General features: G+C 36.2%; 1 protein-coding gene across 7 annotated transcripts in view; it reads right to left on the reverse strand.

Moving 5' to 3' along the window:
• Positions 1-26,739, reverse strand: part of LOC149560339 (putative phosphopantothenoylcysteine decarboxylase) — a 122,392-nt gene that overhangs the window by 24,478 nt on the left and 71,175 nt on the right. For 6 of the 7 annotated variants that reach the window (XM_089824622.1, XM_089824623.1, XM_089824626.1 and 3 more), the window contains 2 exons: positions 22,969-23,356; positions 5,714-5,830 (listed from right to left, as the gene is read on the reverse strand). In XM_089824622.1, coding sequence (XP_089680748.1) covers positions 5,714-5,830; positions 22,969-23,343 — 492 coding nt within the window. In that variant the 5' untranslated portion in view covers positions 23,344-23,356. The remainder of the gene's footprint in view (positions 1-5,713; positions 5,831-22,968; positions 23,357-26,739) is intronic. The other variant, XM_089824628.1, reaches the window with a different exon arrangement.

Below are 26,739 nucleotides of genomic sequence, written 5' to 3' on the forward strand. Positions count from 1 at the left end.
CTCAACTATAATCAAGTGTCTCCAGTCATTTGAATTCTCACTAACTACACATAGATGAGGCCTCCTTGAAAGATCATCTACAACAACATTCTGAGCCACCTTAACATAGGAGATCTCAAAATCATGATTGTAACTTGTTAACCCATTTTTGTTGCCTCTTGTTCAAGTCCCTCTGTCCAAGAAAATGTCTTAAGCTACTATGGTCAGTCTTAATGCCAACTAGTTCCCCATTAAGTACTGCCTGAACTTGGCCAAAGCATGCATGATGGCCAACATCTCCTTATCATAAACACTGAATGATCTCCCTGGTCCCCACAACTTCCTACTCTCAAATGCTATGAGATGTTGATCTTGGGATAAAATTGTACCAATACCCTCTCTAGAAGCATCACAGTGTAAACCAAAGGGCTAAAAAAAATTTGATAAAGCTAACACTGGGCATGAAGTCATGATGGTCTTAAACCTCTCAAAACACTCTTGTGCCTAAGAAGTCCACTGAAAACACCCTTACGGGTCAAATCTGTAAGGGGAGCCACATATCGAGAGAATCCTGCCACAAATCTAAGGTAAAAAACACAAACCTATGAACCCCCTCAACTGTGTCAATATTTGAGGTGTGGGCCACTCCACAATAACACAAATCTTATTTGCATCCATGTGAACTCCGTCAACACTGATGATATGCCCCAAATAAAGTAACTCTGTCATGCCAAGAGTACACTTGGACTCCTTGGCATACAAGGAAGCCCGATCCAATATACCCAAAACTATATCCAGATGAGCAAAATGATCATCCCAAGTCTTACTATAAATCAAGATCTCATCAAAGAATACCAATACAAATCTCAGGAGCTGATTGTATTCATAGTAGACTAACAAGTAGCAAGAGCATTCGCCCAGCCAAAAGCCATGACCAAAAACTCAAAATGTCCACAGTGACATCTAAATGCAATCTTCTCTATATCTTGCTCACTCAGTCAAATCTGATGGTATCCGGACCTCAAGTCAAACTTTGAAAAATACTTGGCCCCATGCAACTCATCAATAAGCTCATCAATCTGTGGAATCGGATACCTATTCTTAATAGTATATTTATCTAACATCCAATAATCTATACACATCCGTAGGGTACCATCCTTCTTCTTTACCAAAACAACTAAAGAAGCAAATGGGAACTTACTAGGCCTGATATGCCCCATGTCAAGTAGCTCCTGTATAGTCTTCTCAATCTCATCTTTGAGACGCTTCGGATATCAGTAAGGTATAATCATGATGGGCTTAGTGTCATCCTCCAACTCTATGATATGCACAATCCCTCTATCGAGGGGTCTACCAGGAGGTTTGGGGGATAAATCTAGCTCCTCAATACTCTTCAAGGTAGGCATGGTCCTATACTCAACTGTCCAATCTATAACATCCTCATGACGTACCAAATGTTGCATGACTTGGAGTGATATCTTCTTAAGCTTTCAATCATAGATAGCCTTGAGGACTTGTGGCTTCCCATCCTTGAGGAATCTCATCTCCATCCTTTCTGTGCTCTAGTAGATATCCTCAAGTGTATGTAATCATGCCATGCCTAGAACTATATGTGTCCCCCCATGTCTACCACATAAAAATCTGCAGTGAAAGCATGTGTTAACCTCACTAGAAGATTTGTGATCATCTTGTTACACCACAAAGTGTACCCATCAGCCACCTGCACATGTAAACCCTCAAAATCCTCTCTCTACATACCCCTCCTAATCACCAAACGAGCATCAATAAAATTATGAGTAGCTCTGGTATCAAATAATGCAATCACTTGATGTCCAGTTATGAGCCCATGCATTTGAAATGCTCTCTCTTTCCTCATGTTGGAAAGATGAGCTACCTTGAGGTTGGAATCGTCCATCGAAACCTCATCATCAACAACCCTGTGCTCATGCTACTCATTATCCACTAGCTGCCCTGGAGAATCAGCATGGTCATCATCATCAGAAAACCACTCCATCATCATATTTCTACCCTTAGGCTTCATAAGACCATCATGGTCAACATCATATCGACCCCTACAATAGAAACTCAACTTCTTCCTCCTCAAATCATTAATAGTATCCCGATCCAAAGGAGTTGCCATAGGTCACTTAGTCTCAAGTTTCTCCTCTCTCTTGGGAGTTGCCTAGCCATAAGATGAAGTAGAAGGTTTTGAGGCAAATTTGCCCCTAGGTGTAGTAGCATCTAAGTTCTAAGCCTTCTTCATGGCCTCCTAAAGTGAGGGTGGATCTAATGACTTAACCCAACCCTTGAGTAGCTCAGCAAGACCCTCAATAAAAAGCATAATTCTCCTCTCTGATATGTTGTATACCATCACCTACAATCTCTGGAACTCATTGATAAATGCCTCCAAACTAGTTGTCTATCATGATTAGGCCAACTCTCTGAAATAAACCTCAAGGTCCTTATCAAAACACTTTATCAATCTGTCAACGAACTCCTAATATGATGTGATATGATCATGATGGAGAGATATAAGATTGTGGTATCACCAATCATGCGCAACTCCATCAAGGTGTAAGACTGCGAATCTAATGCCGTCGTCCTCAATCATAGGATGCAAAGCCAGGTAGGTGTCAAGCTTGTGAACCCAAGCTCTAGCAGTCACTCTACCACTCCAATCAAAACGTTTCAGTGTCATCTTACTGGCCACTTGTTGAAGCTCAAACTACCTAGGCCATTGTCTATCAGTGACGGTCCTACCTCTGGAATGCTCGCAATTATGTGTCAAGTACCAATGAAAGCTCAAATTATCCTTCAGCGCCTGGGGTAGTGCATCCCACTCATAAAAGTTGTAACAACCTACTTTTCTCAGGTTTTGACTAACAACTAACATATCAAAGAAATACAATTATTACTTCATTTTCATAGGGAGACAGTTATATCAGTTATGTTCATATGAATGAGATTAACGGTTACAATCAGTTAAATGGAAATTTCATAACTAACAATTGACAATACCATCAATGAATTTACTATGGAAATTAAAATCTACATACCATGGAATTTGAAACTGAAATCAATTTAGGGATGCTTCTGCAAACACCCAAGTCCACAAATACCACTTAGGATCAAATGACGATTACCATCCAATACCACTATATCAAAATCAAATGACGTTTACCATCAAATACCACTATATCAATTAGGGCATCGATTACCATAGGATCATTTAGGGCATCACATACCACTGTATCAATTAGGACATCTATTATCATTGGATCATTTAGGGCACCACATACCATTGTGTTAATTAGGGCATCAATTACCGTTGGATCATTTAGGGCATCAGATACCACTATATCATTTGGGGCATCAAATACCACTGTATCATTTAGGGCATCAAATACCACTGTATCATCTAGGACATCAAATACCACTGTATCATTTGGGGCGTCAGATACCTCTGTTTCATTCATTTTCTTCCTATTGCTAACTGTGGCAATAACATAAGATTAGAAGATATGCTCATTATCATTATTCTTATAAATGAAAGACTGAAATAACAGTCCTATAGATATATTCCATATTCAGTTGGAAGGTCAACCAATCTAAATGCTTACCAATTACATTAACAAGAAAGGTTGCTTTCATCAAAGGAAATAACCGAATTCAATGGTATAAATTAATCCATCATAACTTCTACATGTATAAATATCATAAAAGTAAAAATACCTGTTATCAATAAATGTTTGAATGCTCAACTTACTTTTATCTGATGCATGTCCTGACATCTCGTGGAAAGGGGAAACATTGTCAGGAGCTTAACCTCCCAACCACGGACTTTAAACTTATCCTTACACTTTCTCTAATTAGAAAGGCCATCCCTATCCGAAATAGACATGGAACACCTTGTCAACCACTGAGCATTCTGGTACTTAATCACACCACTCGACTTGACAACAAAGAATGAATTGGACATGCATGAGCTATTAAATGATTTCTTTTTTAAAAATAATATATATTTGTTATGTCGCATCTGATTTTGTGTAATGTCCTCAATTTTGTCAACATCAGAGTTTCAGGGATTAGCCTATTATTGTGATCCTCGTAGGTTAATTAGTGTGGATAGAGGGTCTTCCGTGGCGGTGGCTTGGCTTGGGAGGGTCTTATCTTCTCCACATCTTAGTAAGCTACAGGGTGGTCTTCATTTGACTTAAGATCGGACTTCGTTTGGGCTTAGTTTTGTGTACTTACTATTTGTGATAAGTTGGTGTTGATCAAGATGGACCCTTTCTATTTTTGGAAAGTGCATTTGGTCACATGGAAAAATAATAGGTATGACTCCTATTTCAGACGGCATATTTAAATGATGAGTATTTTGGAATTTATTATATTTTTAGTGGCCAAATTATTATTAATTATTAAAAGGCTTATTATAAAGTTATAATTTAACTTTATAATTTCACTTAAGTTGAGAGTTGAGTTATCATTGGAAAGTGTCATTTATTAATTAGTTAAGCCAAGTGAGAGAATCTAGTGCAATATTCTAATTTATGATGTGTGGGGAAGTTTTTTGAGTGAAGTCACATTTTGGTAACAAAAAAGAATCTGGAGGTTATAAATAGAAGCTCATTTCATTGGAAAAAGTGGCTTTCTGAAGTACTCAATTTTGCGCCCTTGCTGAAGTATAAGGGTTTGTAGCTGATTGTGCATTCCACTGCTGAGGTATAGTGGTTTGATTGGAGGTATAGTGGTTTGATTGTCTATTGAAGGGATTCAATGTCTTCTCTTACTGTATCAACTGTGGCTGCGAGGGAAAACCCTTCCTAGAGTCATTTGGTAATTCTTATATTTGTTTGCTGATAATTCAAAATTCATAAATCTGGATATTGATATTTGACAGAGAAATTTATTATCTCTATGGGTGCAAGTCATTGTGAGCATAGAAGATTGATAGCATTTATATTTGCAAATTGAGGGAGTTTGCATGGTCTACCTGGAATTTGTTGTATCATCTATTTGTTATTGTGATGGGAATGTTTGTAGATGTTTGAGGAGCTGGAAATTTAATGAGTCTCAACACCAACTTGGCTTGCTAGTGTGTTGCCTATTTTCTGCCCTTGCAACGTTAATTCCTATTGTTAACGTTGTGTGCTTACAATCTGGAGTGGCATTTCCAGCCTGGTTAACGTGGGGAATATTCAAAACTAATGGTGTCTTGTTGACTAGTTTGGCAGATCAGACAATTAGATTGCATCAGGTTTGGGCGTCCAATCCTATGGACGTGGCTGTTTGGGATTACTTGCTGAAGCACATTTGCTACTATATTTTGAGCATATATAATCAGGGCTGCTGCAACTATGCTATGTGTGATTTATTGTCAGCTTCTTTCTTTTAATTAATAAAACCTTTGCAGCCTTATTGTAATCAAATAGGAATTCAGTATTATCAATTTGAGAATACTTGCAACTCTGAATTTTAAATGGAAAATACACAAGGCAGAATTTATATGTGTTTGCCGTTTGGTATTTATCAAATGCAAATTTCTTGAAGTCTGAGTTATCTGACAATTGTGAGTAGTTCACTACACTTCTTAGTATTGTGTTTAGAATTTATAAAATTGTACATACAATGATATCAAAATGTTTGCCAAGTGTTTGACGAAATGTAAAACCTTTGATTTGTGAAAGAAATTAATGTTTGATTAAGCTATAGCGTGGAACTGAGTTATTACATTTTGTTTCCATGTTACTGCAGAGATTTCTTTCTCACCACTTCTTTGGCCATACAGTCGAGTGAGTCCCAGGTGTTTAAATCTCAAAGTAAACCAACTCATTCTCCCGAAGCTCAGCTGGTGTAAGAATATTACATGCTTCAGTATATCACAACTTCTATGACTTGAGGAAAATAATCTTAAAGCTTGCAAAAATACCATTCAATTCTAACATACAGCAGTAAACTAAAGATGTGTAATTATATCATTAACAGTTTGTCTTGACTCAACATGGGAAATTCTAACTTATTGAGAACCTATCCAATGATATCAAACAAAGATAAAGTACGGCATTTCATGGAAATTTACCTTATTGCTGTAAATACAAATGTAGAAGTAATTGATAAAATAAATTATATTTCAATCGCATATGGGAAGCCAACCACATAACCTAGTAAGTTTTGAAGATAAATGAGCTTTGGCTAAATGCTATCAACCATTTCCTTCACAAGAGTAATTTCGGACGCAAATCTCAAAGTGATTATCAATCACAATTTTCAGCAAAGGAAATAACATGACAAAATTTGCAGAGGTAAATCGTGAGGAAGGAGAATTCAAATCATGTGTTCTCGGTTTCTCACGGCTTTCATAAATAAAAGGCATTCAAAAATACCAAAGGCTTCCAATAAGCCATAACTCTTGAGCAGTTGAAAGATTTGTCTTCTTGAATCACTGATATCATATTCCAAGTGTACATTTTGGCCTCTTATAAAGAAATAAATAAATATGGAAAAGAACTTGAAGGTTATAAATCAAAAGGATAATTTATAAACATATTTATTTACTTGCACGTAAATATATTTTATTAAGATGGTACAATATTAAATGTTTATCCAGAGTCATACCTTTTAAATATGTATATCTAAATACATGTTTCATCTGGAAGATTATTTTATCTTCTTGTACATGCATTTAAATGTACGTATTAAATAGATAAAATTTTGTATACAAATAATACTATAGTGTCACCTTTATTTTTATATCTATGGGCACATACATAAATATGTATTATAATGAGGTGATGGAAATGTCAACCATAATCTAATAAAGGTATGTACTTTAATTAAGTTAAGATCATTAATATTTTTAATGTTTACTAATAGCTCATATGTGTCTAATGTGTGTATCATGTTATGCAGTCGCCAAGTCCTCAACCATAGTGATTTAAGATTCATACCCATTTCTCCAGTGATGGTGATGCTCATGTGCCCAAATCTTTTCTGACAATGCTCCCACCCCTTTGACGTACTCTCTACAAAGAAATTCTCTAGGTTAAAACATATTACCATAACAAGTTATTAATCATAAATGATCATAACGGCTAACCATGTTTTCAATTTCATGAATTCATGATAAATAATCAACTAGCATGTTATCTTCATATGAAATTATAATGACTAACCATCTTACCATTTCGCAGGATTATAACAAATTTAACTGTCAACTGACTTCATGTGAACCTCAATGGCTATATGATCATTTTCAATTGGGTCAAAAATTGGGATATAACAAAAGTGAACTACAACATCATCCATGAAGGGTGCAACCTCATAAGTAGTACTAATTGCATCCAACTCTAGTCTCAAGAAAGTGGGTCTTTGTGGCCTATCATGAGCACCGATATACCCTGTCCTATCACCCTATTATCAATCCTGACACAATCCTCAACCATGTGTCTGTCACCATCCCTAGACCCCTCATCCACTCGTGATCTATGGGAACCAACTGAAACATCACAAGCTCTCTCTCTCTGCTTCGTCCTCGTGGGAGAGCTAACTGTTGCAATGTGTCAGATAACTGCTGCAGTACACCTATCATTTGTTGTTGTTCGGCCGCAAAATTCCTAAATGTCTGCATGGCCTCTCTATCAACCTTAGCATCAATACCTTGGAATCCAACACCACCTGAACCGCCTGGACTACCAACAGAACCAAACTGAATCTCAGGCTCTCTTTCTCTGAGAGAAGTACAAAGTCTACAGGAATAGTGCATACCCAGCACAAACCTCCTATCATCCCCCATGATACTATAACCAAACTCAAATCAAAACTAGAAATAACTCTGATGAGTGATGCACTAATAAATGAGCCCAATTCTTGCAAGTTGGCAAGAAACCACTATGATACCACTATAAAGACCCAAAGTTTATAGACCCAAAGTAGCTTTTAACTAAAATTCTGATGAATACCGATTGGTTTTTCTATTGCCAATTGTTTTTTTCAATTTTTTTATGCTTTTTGGTTTTTCTTGAAATATAAAACAAAGTTCTCAAAGACTACTGGAAATTAACAAATTATACTCTAAACTACTAACAAATATAATTTCAAAGAACTTGGAATTTAGAATGCAAATTCAAATTAATGAAAGTATGCATTGGAACCTAGTGGTTGCCTGTAATCAAAAAATCACATTGAAGATGCCTCAAAAACAACAGTTTGCAAATATCCAATGAATGCAGCCCCTTTAATATCAACAACGGCCCCCAATGAAGTGAATTATACCTACTACAACAAACGCAGGTCTCCCAAAATTTGTCGCTAATCAAATAATGGAATTGTGGCTAGGATATGGGTGACAGCTTGCCCAAGATTCAGCCACTAGACTCTCAAGCCTACTTGATACCCTAACTTGTGATTGTAAGCCCAAAATTTCTAATAGTCGCCCAACCTCTAAGGTGGCGATTTGGCTCAGAGATTGCCAAAGGTGCATTCAACCAATAAATTGTTGCCTTCTAGATATGAATCGGCAACCAATGAGGCCACAATTCGTACCCAATTCAATGCCCCAGCAAATTGACATTAATTTATCAATAAATTTTCTTCCCAAATCCACAAAACACTTCCAGCTAATTGATCTCTTTAGACATAGATTGAACAGTAGGAGAAGATTGGCAAATTGTTATAAAACAAAAACAATTTGGAATACCACTCAAAGCAATTCTCAGAATTTCACAAACTCCAGAAAAAACCCTCAGCCAATAAGCAAAGCAATAATAATATGCAAAACGATCAATTCTCCAAATATTATGTCATATATATAATGTTTTTTTGTGCCAATTAGCTTCACACTTTAAGATGGCTTTATAATATAAAGTCCAATTACTTTATAATATAAAGCACAATAATAATTAATATGCATTGAATAATAATAATTAAATTGCCAAGCAACCACCCTAGCCAAAACTGCCCTATGAAAAAAAAGTAACCAGCCAAAAGTGACTTACTAAAAATATTAAGTCCAAAAATAGCAAATCCACAATCAAGGAACCTCAAAACCAAACATCAACTCACGAGGTTCGCAATGATGAGTTGACAAACCCAACCTCCGGAAACCTGCTAAATTGGGGACATTACAACTAAATAGGACTTAGGAAGTTGAGTAGCATGTAAATGCATGTATGTTTTCATGAAAATGCTCTTTGGATTGCAAGCTAAGTTCCTAGGAATGCGTACAAATGACAAAGCTGATTTTGGTATTTAAAGGGTGGTCTTCTACCAAAATTGGTTCTCTAATTGTAATTACATGTAAAGTAATTTACATGTAATCATGACTTAATCTTATCGTGCAACTAGGGTCGAAATATAAGATTACATGTAAATGCATATGAAGGATGGAGAATGAGATTACATGTAATTACGGATGGAGTGAGATTACATGTAATTGCTCTCAATATGTAATTGCATATGAAAGGAATGGATGCAACGTGCATTGGCATATGTCGGTGAAATGGTGTGATGCACTTGCATGTAAAGTTGGAAAGTGGAATGGTGAAGTATACTTGTGGATTCTTGGGAAAGAACCTTAAGCCCTTTGAAAACCAAAACAGCAACAAGCAACAAACAAAAACTAAGCACAAAACAAAAACATACCTTGGTTTTTGACTCAAACATGGCAAATACCAAGTTACTTTCCTATGCAAATTAGAAATTGGAATCTTGGGAAATTCCAAGCACTTGAAAATGAAGGTTTTCATCTTATTTAAAGAGGATTCGCAAAATACATGGCATATATTTGGATAAATGTGCAAGGATGAACCAAAATATGCATGGAAATAGAACAAAATGGAAAACTTCAACTTACTTGGTGATCAAAGAGCCAAATATGGAAGATTAATAGGTTTGAAGAATGTTTCTCGTCCAAATTCGAGTCTTTAACCAACTATATTGACTTCTTCAACTTTGCAAGTGATGGATACTGATGACCATTGAATGGACGTTTTGGCATGGATATGCCAAAAACGTGGTCTTTTTCCTTAAATACACAAGTCATTTTGATGAAAAACTCCAAGTAGAACCTATTTTTTGTCAAAAACATAGTCTCAATCTGCTATTACATGGATTGGTTTTGCCATTGACTGTCAAAAATATGACCTCTAATAGTAATGGAATGCATCAATACCACAAAACGCCTTCCATATATGCAAAAACGTGATCTCAAAATGCTCAAATCTGGGCATTTTTTACCAAAATGTGCCCTCAAATAGAATTAAAAATAACGGTTTTTGCATGGAGATTCAACGCCTAAAGCATGGATATGCATAGAAATGCAAAAAAGGCCCTTAAGGAATAGATTTCATGCCATGAAATGGGAAGATCTACACTATTTTGGCAAAAATGTGTTCTTCAAGGGCACAAGCATGGACATTTTGTTCTTGGAGACCAAAAACGTGGTCTCAAGATGCAAATGCATGCATTGGAAGTCCAAACGCACTATTGGAGAGGCAATACATGTCTTACAATGCATGTCCTTTTTCCTTTCTATGCAAAATGCACTATCTTAGACAGTTTGCATGTTTTAAATAACATGTAAGAGGCAAAATACACTCTCCAAGCTTCATTACATATTTTAAAACTTGCTTTGGAGTCTAGATGCAAAACGCACTCCTAAAGTACCTTTACATAATTTAAAATTTGTCAAAATGATGCAAGTAGAACAAAAACACAATCTCCAAGACTCTTTGCATATTTCAAAACTTGCATGTAAATGTCAATCCTCCATAAATGCACTCTTGGGAAGGCATTACATATTTTAAAAATATGCAATACGTAACATGTTTTTGACAATTTTGACTTTGGAAAGCCAAAATGTGGACTGAAGATGCAATTACATGGAAAGTGAATTACATTTAAAGGAGGTTTTTATGCAAAATGAACTCTAAGAAGTCTATTACATGCATTTTTAGTACAAAACCCACTCTTGGAGGCCCATTACATGAAAACATGTAACTGGGTTGAAAGTTGCCTTTACAAAACTTAAATGATCAATTAAGCACATGTTTAATTGATTGTTTAAGAAATATTACTTTATTGCAAGGTCACCGGGAGACGGGGAGACTTTGAGGTCTCCGGTACTGGTACTGGTACCGGTACGGCAATTTTTCAAATAGGAGACGGGGGTACTTGGAGACGGCAATTTTTTTTTTTTTTTTTAAATAAAATTTTAATAGTTTAAACTTAAAGAGTCTAATACTAAAAGTAAATACAAAATTTCAAAATTTCAAAATAGTAATACCGTAAGACTAAAAGACTAAAGTAAATAATAAATTAATAATACTAGTGTTGTCACATTAAAAATTAAAATAGATTCATAGAGTCAAACTGTCAAAGATTATAATAATAATAAGCAGTCAGATACAGAAGTACATTACTGAAATAGATTTTAAAACCTGACAAATTGGCATTGCTACAAAAAATTTGTGAAAATTATTGAATTATTCAACATCAATGCATGCATAGAGACACACTTAGGACTTCTATTTTCTAACTAAGAGTTAGGATTGCTTAGTTTAAAAGGGAGTAAATCATTTTGTAATAGTGTTTTTTTTCCAGTTACACAGATTCAACTAACAAAGATTCCTATTTTGGTACTAGGATATTGCCAACAGCAGATAAACAGGTACGAATAACAAATACGACTTATACATCAAACTGAAACATGATATCCTCTTGAAAAAACAGAAATATGGGACCAAATACATTCATGTTAACATACATAAAACCTCTAGTCTATCATTGTTATCGCTGAGTCTTTATCAGCAAATAGATGCTTGGTTTTCATGAGGAATAATACTATTATCAAGCATTTGCATATCAGATTTCTTTAACATACGTAATACTATCTTCTAATGCACTAACAACAGTTTTTGCACCCTAATTCCTCAGCCGCATAAATTTATGTGATTTGGGATCTTTACTGCAATCCTGTACAGCTTCCAATATGTTGTCTTAGACTTGTATTGTGTTCCTGTAGGTCACGTACATCACCAAGCAGTTGTTACGGAATTCATATAGTACCTTAGATTTTTGCATTAAAAACATTTAAATGAGGGCTAAAATATATAAAATTATTTAATATTATATTTTACATTTATATTTTATTAGGAGACTTCGAAGAGACTTCACTTTTTGGATTAGGAGACGGGGAGACTTCAGGAGACTTCGTCATGAAGTCTCCAACCTTTTTTGAGGTCTCCGGAGACGCGAAAAGTCTCTGAGACGCGTCTCGGTCTCCGAGACGCCACTTTTAGGGGGGAGACGGGTCTCCTGGTAACCATGCTTTATTGGGTCAAAATAAAATTTACACTATATAGTTTACTTACTATGTGCAAATATCATTCAAAAAGTAATATTTACTAAGATGTTTTGTAGAATTTGAGCAAAAGCGCACAACAAATCCACGAAGCCCAACAAAACCTGCATGCAAAAAACCTGTCACGGAGAAGAAAAAGACAAGAAGAGGCAAGGGTTTGATCTGAAAAACTCAGACGAAGAAGAAAAAATATTATTCAACGGATTCTTGATAAAAAATACAAAGAGATCAATCCTTATAAAGGAGATCGAAACCCGAAAAGGGTAACCTAAAGCCTAAAAAAGCTAGGTTGCACATTATAATTAATAAAATATTAATTATATGCACCTACAAGATAGCTTAAGAAAACTAGAGTAATAGGCAACTTAATTAATTCAATCAAAGTGATTTAATTAATAAGTGAAAATAACCAATTACTCTAACACCCCCCCTTAAGCGAAGCTCAAGAGGTAAGCTAACCTAGCACAGCTATGAAAGAAAAAATATGGGTCCCGGCAACAAGGCCTGATCAGGTACCCAATCACAACAAAATCTCTATAAAGAGGAGAAATAGAGAAAACCACACGGGGAAAACCCTACTCCAAAAAGAGATAGCAAAGAATGTTCTAGAAGATAGGTACAAAGAGAGATCGTGAAGAGAACCAATGAAGCATGAAAAGCCACAAAACTCTGTCAAAAAGTGATGATCTGAAGAACCTCCACGGAAATAGAAGGCACGAACCAAGCATGTCTATATGGTAGATGATGCATCTCACCGAAATGCATAGGTAGCCAGCCACTGCAATCGCCTAGTATGTAGGACCAGGTATTAAATACATAGCTCACACTAACGAACCATCGAACCAAGGAAGCATTAGAACAAATGAATAACCCCCCTTAATGCAGACAAGGTGAGGTGACACGCAACTGAAAAGATGGGCCAAAAACTTCCTACAACACAGGAACCAAACACATCAAGAGTGAGGTACAGACACCTATAAAGGCACGTGTCATCGACACATCATGAGGCTAATGTCGTGGAAGGGACACTCACTTGATGGAGAAAGAGGGCTTAAATGGCAATCAACTATCCCCCCCATGGCACTTTATAAAATAGTGCGAGTATAACGAATCACAATGATGAAAAGGATCCCGAAATGCAAGAGTGGCACTTATCTCATTGCGTTTGCATAAAGATGCTTACAATGAATATCAACAATGATCAGAAAAAGCATAAGGCTGGTACAACAGAAAGTACAAGCCAAAACAAAGCATCTGAAGCAACAAAATCGATCCTCGGACCTGAAACAGCCAGGATATCCACCAGCATGCAAAAACACAGAAGGCTGAATAAAATGTGCCTAGAGCAGAATCTGGAACAACAACCAGCATCACTGAAAACAGCACAGAAAGAGCTTTCCAGCAATATAAAGAAGTCCAAAATCGGAGATCAGATGCTCAAGATACGCCTCCCGGAGTGCAAAACAGAACATTCGGCTTTGACTGCCAAAACAAGCAACCAAACTGCATCAAAACTCAAAAAAGCCTGCACAAATATCTCCGTCTTGGAACCAGCTTTTTGGCGCATTTTTCGGATCGAAAAAATGTCTATATGCTCAAGTTACAGAGAAAAAATCACCAGGCCCTCTGAAATGCAAGAAAAAAAAAATTAATAAATAAATAATTAAAAACAAAAAAAGGCGCCACCCCGGCACCACCGGCAAAGCGGCGGCCGGGGTGGCAGAGGGCAGCCTAGGGCGGAGCTGCGGTGGGGCCGCTACGGGCCGCTGGCAGGCCGCCAGCGATAACTGCAGCAGTAACCGCTAGCGGTTCCACCGCAGTTTTCTAACCACCACGGCTAAAAACCGCGCAAAAATTAAAAAATTTGCGACTTTTTTAAAATTTTCCGTGCAGAGGCAGTACAACCTTGCGCGGCAAAAAAAATTTGCCTCCCAGATCAACGTTGTCCAAATCGGACAAATTTTATATGGAAACGAGGGTTTTGACACCTTTTGAATCCATCCGTGATGGCCGTTTGGCCTCAAACTGCTCCGAAAATCAGTGACCTCCCTGTTTTCTCAGAAAAAATCCGAAAAAACACCAGATTTGATTCGCCAAACCCTTGTTCTCCCTTTTTCTTGAAACACCGAACAAGCTACAGCAGATCTGCTCTGATACCATGTAGTATTTGAGCAAAACTGCATAACAAATCCACGAAGCCCAAGAAAACCTGCATGCAAAAAACTTGTCATGGAGAAGAAAAAGACAAGAGGCAAGGGTTTGATGTGAAAAACTCAGACGAACAAGAAAAAATATTATTCAACGGATTCTTGATAAAAAATACAAAGAGATCAATCCTTATAAAGCAGATCGAAACCCGAAAAGGGTAACCTAAAGCCTAAAAAAGCTAAGTTGCACATTATAATTAATAAAATATAAATAATATGCACCTACAAGATAGCTTAAGAAAACTAGAGTAATAGGCAACTTAATTAATTAAATCGAAGTGATTTAATTAATAAGTGAAAACAACTAATTACTCTAACATGTTTTAAATTAGAAGAAGTAACTCAAAAATTAAATCAAACTATATAGTTAATAAAATCACTTAAATAAAAAATTTTAAAAACAACTCAACATGAAAATATAACATAAAGTGCACTATAATCACTTAAGTAATAAATTTAAGTGATAAAATAACTTAAAAACATAACATAAAGTCAATTTATGTTATATTTTTCAAAAATTAAATGTCAACATTGAAATATATCATGATATTTTAAAATATGCAATTGCATCTCAAGATAACACTTTTTGGGCACTTAAATTGTCATATATGCAATTGCATCTCGAGGTAACACTTTTTGGGCACTTAAATTTTCATATCTTTTGTTTACCAAGCTCGATTAAGCCCTAAGATATACCAAATTGAAGGGAAAACCAAAAGCAATGGATTGAACAAAAGCAAAAGTCCAAAAGCAAACACACTCAAAAATGTGAAAATTGATGTTTAAGGCTTCAAAAATCAAGCATAGGCTCAACAAACAGAAAAACTAAAAAAACTTGATGAAAGCCTTCAGTAAAAAGAATCTTTATATCAATTGGAGTCGATTGATTGATCAATGTCAGCCAATCAAATAATGAATTAACTCAGAGAAAAATGAAACTAAGTTGAAAAAGTTTTGTACTGCTACCTATATTTTGTGGTGACAAAATGCATGACTACACAAGCGTAGCCAACCCCTTAGCGACCCGCAACATCATGGTCGGTCTTAGACTAAAACGCACCCAAGAGAACCTGTTGCCCAGACAGGTGTAGTTGGAAATCATCTCGATCTTGATCCCTCTAGAAAGGAAGTAGACATGAGATGTTTTCAAGCAGCTAAAAATCATAACCAGGGTCTTGCCTAAGTTAACCACCAGCTATCGAGAATCACAAAACGAGGCCAACCTGTCCAAAAGATGTTGTAACCCATTAGGGGAGGAGGATAAAAGCATCACTTCGTTAGCAAAGAGAAGGATCGAAATCAAGACCTGATGAAGATAACACTCATCCTCGGGAAGCAAGCAGCTCCTCGGAGAGGTCTCAAGATCATCAATGTAAATACCAAATAGTGTACGAGAAAGTGGGCAGCCTTGCTTTACCCCAATAGGACTCTAAATGAAATCGGAGAAGCCTAGAGGAATCCTGATGTGAGCAACAACCCTCTTGTAAAGTTTCATGATGGACACGAGTAGTACCTCGGAAACCCCAATGTCTCAGAGTCTCTGAAATAATGCCAATCAGAGAACAGAATCAAACGCTTTGCGAAAGTCCACAAAGCAACAGCAGACTTTCATTGAGTGGTGTCAAGCCTCCTCAATGATGGCCTTTAGAGTTGATTTGTAGTCTGAAAATCTGCTCTGAAACCAACCTAGCCTCTGGCCCTACAACCTAAGCTGTAAAGTTGCCTTGTGAGGATAATGTACAAAACTGTGGCATAGAGTTTGGCAGAGGTATGTCCAATCATAATGGTATCATAGTTGCTTGGATGAGAGGTTGACCTCACCTTGTGGATTGAGTGAATAATATGGTAAGACTAGGATGGTGGAAAGTCAGTACACGCCACTCTATTGAATAGATCAGCAAGAGAGAAACCAAGAATAGAAATCCCCAACTTGAGGAACTCCACCTAGAACCCTTCCTCATCTGCAACCTTGCTACAACTCATGGCTCTAACAGCCTAGGAAATGGTAGATATGGCAGAGGTGGCAGTGGTGGTGGTGGTAGGGTCGAGGGGATCTTGATCAGCGAGGGTGGAGCAAACAAGATAATGGAAGGACTTGCAGTCGTCATCAAACCAACAGTTTTGGGGACAAGAAGTGGAGTGGGAGGGACGAGCCGTGAGGGGCATGGAAGTGTGGGAAAGAGAGGGCGACAAACTACCGAATTGTCGTAGAGATGAGATCAAAAATGGTGGAGGCATAGGACAAGTTAGTGAAGGGCGCGACCTGCACAGTGTGCCTGAGATGGTTGCTGAAGAGGTCAAGATCGGTGTCAATGAAGGAAAAGGTGGTGCGGGTAGTTGAGGGCAACACAGAGGGGAACGAACCGTTAGACTAAAGAGGGAGTGGTCAGCCAACAGAAGTCGAGAGACGGAGAAGCAACTAATGGAGGAGATGAAGGAGGTGCAAGCAAAGACGTAGTTAATGACACTAGCACCACCGCAATGGGGCCAGCAAGTAAACAACTCAAAGCTAGGGAAACAGGGGAACCTGTTAAGAACGAGAGCAAAAGACTCACAGATATGAAGGAGGTGTTGACCATACCGTGTCAAGGGGCCATCGATGTCATCCAAGGAACGTTGTAAACCAATCGTATTATTGTCTAACTAGGAAGTACATAGGGAGTTTATTCTCAATCGTGATAAGGAGCCTGAATATCTTCGATACAGGCATTGAAGTCCACTAAAATAACCGATTTCCCCAAAGCAGAGAATCTGTCAATCAAGTCATTAAGGTCAACAAAAGGGTCACCCTCAGAGCTGTGAACCACATACAAAGAAGTGATCGACGGGAAATATCAAAAAAAAATGAAAATATCCTTGTCCATTATGCCTTTGATGTCGACCCACATAAATCTAGCCAGGTTGTCTGAATGCATAATATTCGTCATGTTGACGAGGCGATCACAGATGCCCCTGACAACCCCAAAAAACTTGACCTCATCCAAATGAGCAGAAAGCCACTGATACCTAGGAATCTCGACAAGGGGACGGATCAAGCTCTCATGAGGCTCAGTAACAAGAATAACATCTGCAATGCCAATGATATCCATAAAAAGACTAGGCAATGACCAAAGATTGTCATTACTGTTCCAACAATGAACGATAAAGGAGTCACTAGACCTACCCACCCCATCTACACTCTGTGAACATCATTTGGCCAGGGAAGACAACCTGGATTCCCAATCAAGTAGAGGACAATCTCTGATAACTGCCTTAAGGTTGCGGATAACTACCCATTTACCCACAAGGCAGGCTACTACAACTAAAGTTCAGCTATGCTTAAGCTCAGTAACTCGTGACTTGGTGAGATCCTCATCAAGCTAGATTTTAAATGGTAGAGGGAAGAACTTTCTATGGACCCTTAGAGCTCGCAGCCTATCTGATATATTAAGAAATCTGATAAAAAGCATGGAGTCATATCCTATCCATTCTCTATCGATGAGAATTTCAAAGAGCTCTAGTTGGTTGCGAAGCAAGGCATACACCTTATCAACTAGGTCAGTGATGGAGGGTCGGAGGCCACGAACTTTCAAATTAAGTTCCCTAGCCCTCCTTGCTCATTCATCTGAAAGCTTGGACTAAACAAGCTCCTCAACACCAGTCAAAGGAAGTTATTGTTGTCATCATTTGTCATTATTGCAGACTTCTGCCCAAGTTTTTAATTGTCTCTGTGTTGCTTTTCAATGCATTATGCAGTTAAGGTTCTCATCTTACATCTCTTTAATGTCTTTTATCTTTGTAACTTGAATAGAGCTCTCATCAAGATATTGTTTAATGTTTGACGCCTATTCATTAATGATTGAAACCTGAAGTTCGAGTGTTGTGTATTTATGCATGAGAGAAGAGAGATTCCTTGAGTATTTTATTCTCCTCTAGTGTCGATAATTTATCAGCAAAATCCATCTCAAAAGTTCTATGGTATGTTAATTTCAGTTTGGGTATGTGCTCCATACATCGTAAATCCATCCAATAGTGTACTATGAACTGTGTACTGAAAAGTTTGTTCAAATTGTTAAATCTGTAAGGATTAAAATCACACTGACAACCAGTGCACAGGCACCCACGAAGATGACAGGAACAAACCCCAGTCGCAAATAGACCCTAGTGGTAATCAAACCCCAGTGGGGAATATAGGCAGGCTGAGAATGCCCGCAACAATAGTAACACAAAACGTTGGGAAGCCCGACACAGAACCCAAACAAAGCTCATTGCAAAGCAGAGTGAGCAGGAACAACAAGTTACAAAAGCCAAGGAAAAACCAACAGAGGACAAGAGACCAAACCAAAAAACACACCAGAACACTCCTATAGGTGATAGCAACCAAATACAAGGCACTTGGAAGTAGTGACACAACATTTTCTATCGTTGAGTCACAGCGGGAAGCTTAGTCGTGTGGAGCTTCAAATGCGATGAAGCTAAAAGCAAGGTAGAAGACTAGTCACACGAGTAAGATCTCACACAACCGCACACGCAACAAAAGGAAAAGCACTTGACAATCGCAAACCCCAACGTCACATGCAACAGTAGAGAAAAATATGAGAAAAGGATGCACACCAAACCACCACATGAGCATATAACTCCAAACCACAACACCAATGCACTCCTACTAGCAACCATGATCACGATGGCAGCCATAGACAAGACAGTTTGAAGCAATCGCGCGATAATTTTTGTTGTCAGGAGAAACCGCATCAGGAGTCATCGTGCAGTAATGATAAGGAAATACATATATTCATAACAAATTGGAAGGCCTAGATCAATAAGAAAAACCAGAACACAGCTTTGGAGATAGTTGAAACAATAAAATTAAATTTAGAGAATCAGGAGAATGGTTGTTAACACTCAAGAAAATAGCATTCACAACCACATGAGGAGATGGGATGATGTTGTTTATGTCTTATTGTTGTTTGTTTTATGAGTCACCAACAACAAAATACCAAGATATCTTATCTTCTCTTGATAAAGGTTTGTGTATGTTAAGATTGCAAAGAGATCAGTCAAGTAACTCTAAGGTTCCTTTCATGTCAATTCTTGATCGTGGATAAGCTCAATGATTTGTTGCTAATCACGAGGGTCTCTACGTTCATTTCACTTGGATTTATTTCAAGTCATACTAGATGAGAGCTATCAAAAGATATGCAATAGGGTGTTTTTTAGGGTTTTCACAAAATATGTGGAAAGCAAAGAAGGGTTTAATAATTCTACTCCACTTCTAAGGGTAATGACAACAACGAAATACAGCTTTGATGGACAAATTCCCAAAATAATCAAGCTCTACTTCACTATGTTAAACTACAACTATGCAGGAACGTGTACAATCTTCAAGCAATTATGCAAATGATTTTCATACCACAATGGACACCATCAAAACAAACAATGCACATTGAGTAAAAAAAGTAAAACATAGATGGAAATGGGTTCAGCCTAACTCTGAACAACAAAGGCAAGGAGGATGACCAGCCCAACTAAGTAGATTAGGAATATATTTATAAAAAAATGAAATAAAAAACTAAAAATTTAAAAAATTTAAATAATAAAACAATAAAAAATAAAAGAAACCAAAGAAGGAAAAAATAGAGAAATTGTTGATCATACAGTCTCATTGTAACTATGCACACTGATGATGTACATTGTACGATGGGCCTATATGGTAACAGTCGACGGTGGCAAGAACATCATGCGGTGCCAATAAGCATCGTCATGCATAAAACACATCGTATAATGGCAAAAGCCAAAGAATTCAAGTATTGTGCATTCACGATTTATTGTATCTATTACATTTCTTCTATCTGTAGTACGCATTAATTCACTTTACCCGTAGCAAGTAAACATCTACCAGTGTTGGAAACATTTAGCTGTCTATATCTAAAATTAAGCGAAGTAGCATTGTGGTTAATGTTTGAAGAAAATTTATCATTCAATTCTTTGCACACTAGGATAATTCAAGCTATTTTCATGTATCTGTGATTCTTCTATACAGAGTTTGATTTATTCAATGGAATTAATTGAAAGGTATTTGCAGCCACTATGAATTGCAGATTAATACCATTTTTTGTGTTCATTCCTCTAAGAATGTCTTCTAAAATCAAAAGCATATATTTTGATTGGTGTGACTCCTACCTATAATGGCACTTGTTATTCCTAGCATGGTTACTTAGTTTTATAGGTTGTACCCATAACTGTTGATTCTTGGCACATGTCATGGGGGATATAAGTGGTATATCAAGTGTGTGGGAAAGCAAGAGTGTGAAATGTATGCTCAACTGGCACATTCATTTCTATCATAGAAGAGGCGTTTGATGCTTCTTGAATAATATAAAATCGTTTTAATGCCCATTCACAGCACTCAAATCTAGGGACATCAACCACAACACACTCGATCCAATAAAAGCCTTTTATTATGCAAGGCATTGTCATTTACATGCAATTACAACCAACAGATTAAGTCAACCTAGTATTATGCACGAGCATTGTCGACAAGGGCAATTGTCAATTTTCATGCATCATTTAAGGCCTTTATGCAACTAATGACCAAAGGTGCTCTTAAACTACAAATCAAAATGGTATTCTTTGTATTGAGTATGAGCTAAGTAAAACGCCAATAATGAAACTGTCAATTCTACTTTTAAAGGATTTTTTTGCTGTTACAGGATTTTCCTTAATTTGGAGGGCTGTTCTAGTTTTAACGGATTTTGCTTCATTTGGAGGATTTTTCTACTTTTTAAGGATTATCTTTCCATTTGTAGGGTTTTTTTTGCTTTAGGAGGATCATGCTTCATTTGGAGGGTTTTTTTGGCTTTTGAAGGATTTTTCTGCTTTTCAAGAATTTTCCTTCATTTGGAGGATTTTTTAGTTTTGAAGGATTTTTCTTCATTTAAAGAAATTTTGTTCACTAAAGGATTTTCCTTCATTCCATGGAATATATGCTTGGTGTATTTCTTTTATAATTCATTTGCTCTATATATATTTTTTATGATGTTCTTCAAAATTAGCCATTTTTCAGCTGTGGTGCATGCCTTTATTCTTCTGGTTATAACAAGGGTGGCTCCAGACTTAACCATTTTTTGATTGACTATCAGGCTTGCTGATTCTTTTGGATGTAGATCTGGTTACCCTTTTGTCTCTTTATTAGTCATAGCTCACTTATTGCCAAAATAGATTTGCAAAAAATAGACTTTCTAATAATTGTAAGTTGTTCCAAGGTAAAAGTAATATGGCCAATCTGGGAGACAGTATGTTTAAACCATAGTAAATTTCTCATCATTCACACTGACCATCGCGTGATTAGACTCTTTTTGTGTATTGAAGAATAAAGACACAAGTTTAAGGCTTTTTAATAACATTTTTTATGGATTGGTTTAAAAAGTGAAGAACAGCAGCAGAATACAATGGTGAAACAAGATATATACTGTAATAAAAATCAAAAAAGGTATGACAATAGCAGAAATGAGTACCAAAGGGAATTATATTTCTCCATTATCAATAGAGAACAAAAATATGAGTTTAACACCATTATATTCATAATCCTCATCTAATGCGTCCTTTACTTTCATAGAAAAATATAGTGAAAACAAAAATATGAGGTGCCATAAATAAATCCAAGTTGGGCTTAGATATAAATGAGGAACAAATAGTGTGATTCCATTTCAAAGTCAATATTATGCACTTTCTATTTGTATTATAGAAGAATATGCAAAAAAAAATTACTCAAGTTCAAGCAGCCTAACCAAGTCTAAGCTCGTTACATTCATTTTCCCAGTTCCCTGTGTATTTTTATAGTATACTTCATTATAGCCATTAGCCTCTTCTGTCTGGATGTTCATATTCTTTAAGTTGCAATCATCTTTTTCTCATCTTAGTCTTTTTAATTTCACGTATATCTATTGTTCACAGTTTGGGTTCACAATATGCTGACTTATAGGCAAATCCATTGTTATTGAGTAATTTACCGTACAATTCAAAGCTCGTGTTTAATTGTTTACTCTCCAAATGTAGGGTTGTATTGAAAGTCAACATTGCAATATATTATACAACTTATTCCCTTGATTATTAACAATATCTACTAGCAGGTTTGACAGTTATTCAACTATGCTTCTGGTTACCCAGAATACATGATTGGAGGAAATTTTGACTGCTATACAATTTTGAATACATTTATGAAAATATAAAAGTTCAAGCAAACTCGAATTATCATAACTAAAGGCTATTTGGTCATGATGAATAAGTATTCTAAAACAAACGAAAGACTGAGGACATCTGTCAATGACTACAAATTTTCTTAACATTCCAGTTAAAACATTAAATTCAGATTGAATGGCAAATATATATCAAACACTGAGACAAAAATACAAAACTGAAGACATCTTAAGAAACTGTTGTTACCTTGGCAAGTGTATTTGCTGACAGAGGAGCAACTACCATAGCATCTGCCCATTGCCTTAGTTCTATATGCAGCACATTGTCTCCTATCTGTTTCCAGCTAGACCATTCATCATCATCTGTGTATAATTTAACTTCTGCTGGTAATGATGGCTTGTCAATGAAATACAAGGCCGATTTTGTTGCCACCGCTTTAACTTCTGCCCACTCACACAGACAATGTGCAAGAATTCCAAACTTTATCGCTGCAACACTTCCACTTGCAGCAAGAATGATTCGAGGTTTGCGGGATTGTCTATTATTATTTGAAGGTCCTTTCATTTGTGTTTGCACATCAGTCATGTTTTGAACTAGTGAATTTATATTTAAAAGAGTCATGCTAAAGCCTTAACTGTGTAACACAAAGAAAAAATATTTTAGATCCAGTGCAATTGACCAGAATTTTGAGGAAGTAACACAATGTTGTTTTCCTACCTATTTGTTATAATGTTCCCAAAAACAATGGACAGTACTTATAAAGAATACATGTAATAAATTACATTCCGAACATGCAGTTAAAGTGTGGATAACAATTCACACTGAAAACAATTCACAAGCAACATGAGAAAGAAAGCTAATATACAATGGGAAAGAAAGAGAAAATATTTAAGCATAGAAATGACTAGACTAGGTCAATATGACTGTAACATCCCTCACTGACAGGAAAAGAACAAGAAAAAATTTAACTATGATTAACAAGATGCATGCACCCAAATAAAATTAGAACTCGAGATTATGGTTGAGATGAGTATATAAGACGACACCGTCAGAGATGGTCTGCTGTCACAGAAGAACAAGTGAGCCGTTGTTTGTAATATAGAATTAGGTAAGGCCTCGAAGAACAAAGCAGACTTGCAAGATTCAACAGATTTTTAAATTTATCTAGGAACTAAAACACTCAAATGCTGAGTTACACAATGTTAATCTGATAGCTAAAGTAGATGAATGAACAGCATATGAAATATTAAAGATTTGTGAATGACATCAAAGAAAAAATGAAGAGTTGTTAAAGACTAAAGAAAACCAGTTGAGAGAAACACAAGCTAACTAAAGGTTGAACTTGGCTTTGATCTTTCAAAGATATCAGACTTGTCTTAATTAATAATCTCGAGATAAGAAAATTGGACGACATGATTTTTTAGTGTGAACAAAAGAAGGCTTATTGTTCAAACTTCAAATAGAATAAATAAAATAATAAATGGAGCATTTCTCCTTCAATAATACAAAAAGAAAGCGTATAATTAAGCTAGAATAAATAGACGGGTGTGGAAGTCTTTTTTATGTTAAAACAAACGAAACCAGGTAACATGGCAAAAAGACTGACATGTGAAAGCATGCGTAGCACAAAGCCATTGACAATTTAAAATATTAATCCTTTCTGAAAGAGAGTGAGTCTTGATGATAAGAAAAATGACAAAGTAAGATTAAACTTTCAGAATCAGAGAGGATTGCCCCTCTCTTTGTATACAATAAGATTTAATCATTATGGTGTAATGTCTCCTTTTGTAGATGCCCTAGGTTTTTCCCTAAATAATAAATTCCAAATAAAAAAAGTAAAGTAGAACTACAAACATCACATACCTGGTTAATCATTAAAATGTAATCCACAAATAGATCTTCCTTATTAAAGAAATTGAAGTATAGATCATTTCAACTAGGATTAGGAACATTAATTCAATTATAAGATATATTTAATTCATTCATGGATATCAACCATAGGAGGGCTAGGCTTAGGGGCATATTAGGGTGCCTTAAACAATCCTCTACCCTAGGCCCAAGAGCAGATATCATCTCTTGGTCATTATGTGGCTCCTTGCCATGCAGATGAGGCAGTGTACCTAGTGACAAATTTCGTAGCCATTCAGAATACACTACTCTAGGGCGAAAAGCAGATATCATCACTCTTGGCCATCATTTTAATGTCCATTATTGGAACTTTACATGATTTTCCATAAGATTCTTGACTTGCCATAAGATTCTCGATAGGGTTTGAATTGCAGTTGGAAATGGCTATTTACTTAGTCTATGTAATGTACTTTAGTAGGAGGTTGTCAATTTCCAATAACTAATATACATCATTATGCATTTGAATCAGATTAGGTTAAGAAACATTTAATGATTCATAATGCATTTGACAATTAGCATACTTAGGCCATGATTCTTTATCTCCAATATATCAATTCTAAGAAGGATACGGAATACTTGTCATAGGATGCTTAGAGACACTCTACAAACAACCTCCCTCAAGGTTTTTGAAAGACATGTTCATAACCATCTCTGACTCTTCTCTTTGGGCTTCATAAATTCATGTCCTTAACCCATCTTGTGAGATTTACACCTGTCTCTACCTATAGACCAACCAATCCTCTTAAGCAATCATAGCGAGTGATTAAGGAGTAGGCTAGGACTGTACTCACTAAAAATAGATTCGGAATAAATATGAATAATATGTATGTGTGTATGTACACATTTATGTGCATATGTATGCATGCATGTATGTGTGTATGTATAAAATATAACTCATAAATTACAACATACACAATATATATACATATACATATACATATATACTGTGTCACAAGGTTCGCCGAATTTTTGTGTAACATAAGGATTTTTACTAACTAATTTCAGTCTTAAACTAAATGATTTCCGATCCTTATTCACATGATTAAGGTTTCCCAACAGCTATATAAACTGAAATAATTCTATATTAGAATGCTGAATTATCAAGAATACAATTTTAAAACATTTACAACTAATTCAGCTGGAAAGTAAATATTTATCTACCTCTAGTTTTAACCGAAATAAATGGCAGATGATCTTGAAAAGAAATTCAAAATGAAATGAACATTTAACTATCTCAACGTGTTAACTATCTTTAAAATAAACAACTTTCAAACCTGAATAGAAATATTGAACTTACAAGATTTAAAAGATCATACAGATTAATTTGTGAAGCTCCCTCAAATGGTTGTCCAAGCTCTAGCTTTGGTGAGAGGAGAAGCATTCGCATAGGCTTAACCTCCCAGCCGCGGACCATTACTTATCCCCACAGGTTCTAATTTAATAGAACAGCCCTCCCTACCCCGATGTTGGGCTTCAGATGTTCATTGATCCAACCATTAGAGTATCCAGGTGGGTTGAGGTCCCAACAATTATTCGACGAAATAACTAAAGCATCTGGACAACAACAAGATCAATTGTTTCCGGCAAGTCTGCCTAATTCCACCCTGACCAAGGATTTCAAAATGTGGGTTTAAAACCCGATCTCCACCACTCAGCTTGACAGCTTATTTCAGAAGTGGAACTTGCATGAGCAATGTGTTTATTAATTTATTATTTATTATTTTTCTGATATCATTCCTTTATCTTTTACAAGTTCATCTACACCTCCTCACCATAATCAAGCCAACAAGCCGGTGAATCCTTGGTGCCTTCAATTAGCTTATTGATATGCGTCACACCTTCTTCACCATATTCTGGGCTTTAGCTTGGTGAATTCTTTGGTGCTTTGATTACTTATCTCATCTCAGTTATCAACTTTATATCAACTTGCATAATAAATATTATAAGAGAAGATAGACTTTTAAGAAAAGATACAAGAAGTTGCTTATTCAGATATCATAATCAATTAGCATACTTGAGTAGAAAACATGGTTATGGTAATCAACTATTTTCTAACAGGTTATATGTTTTTGAAAAGGAAATATTACAACAGCTTCATTCAAAGTATTA

This window comes from Cupressus sempervirens, chromosome 4 (genome assembly GCF_028749045.1).
Source record: "Cupressus sempervirens isolate cs-2001-9-10 chromosome 4, ASM2874904v1, whole genome shotgun sequence".
Classification (NCBI taxonomy): domain Eukaryota; kingdom Viridiplantae; phylum Streptophyta; class Pinopsida; order Cupressales; family Cupressaceae; genus Cupressus; species Cupressus sempervirens.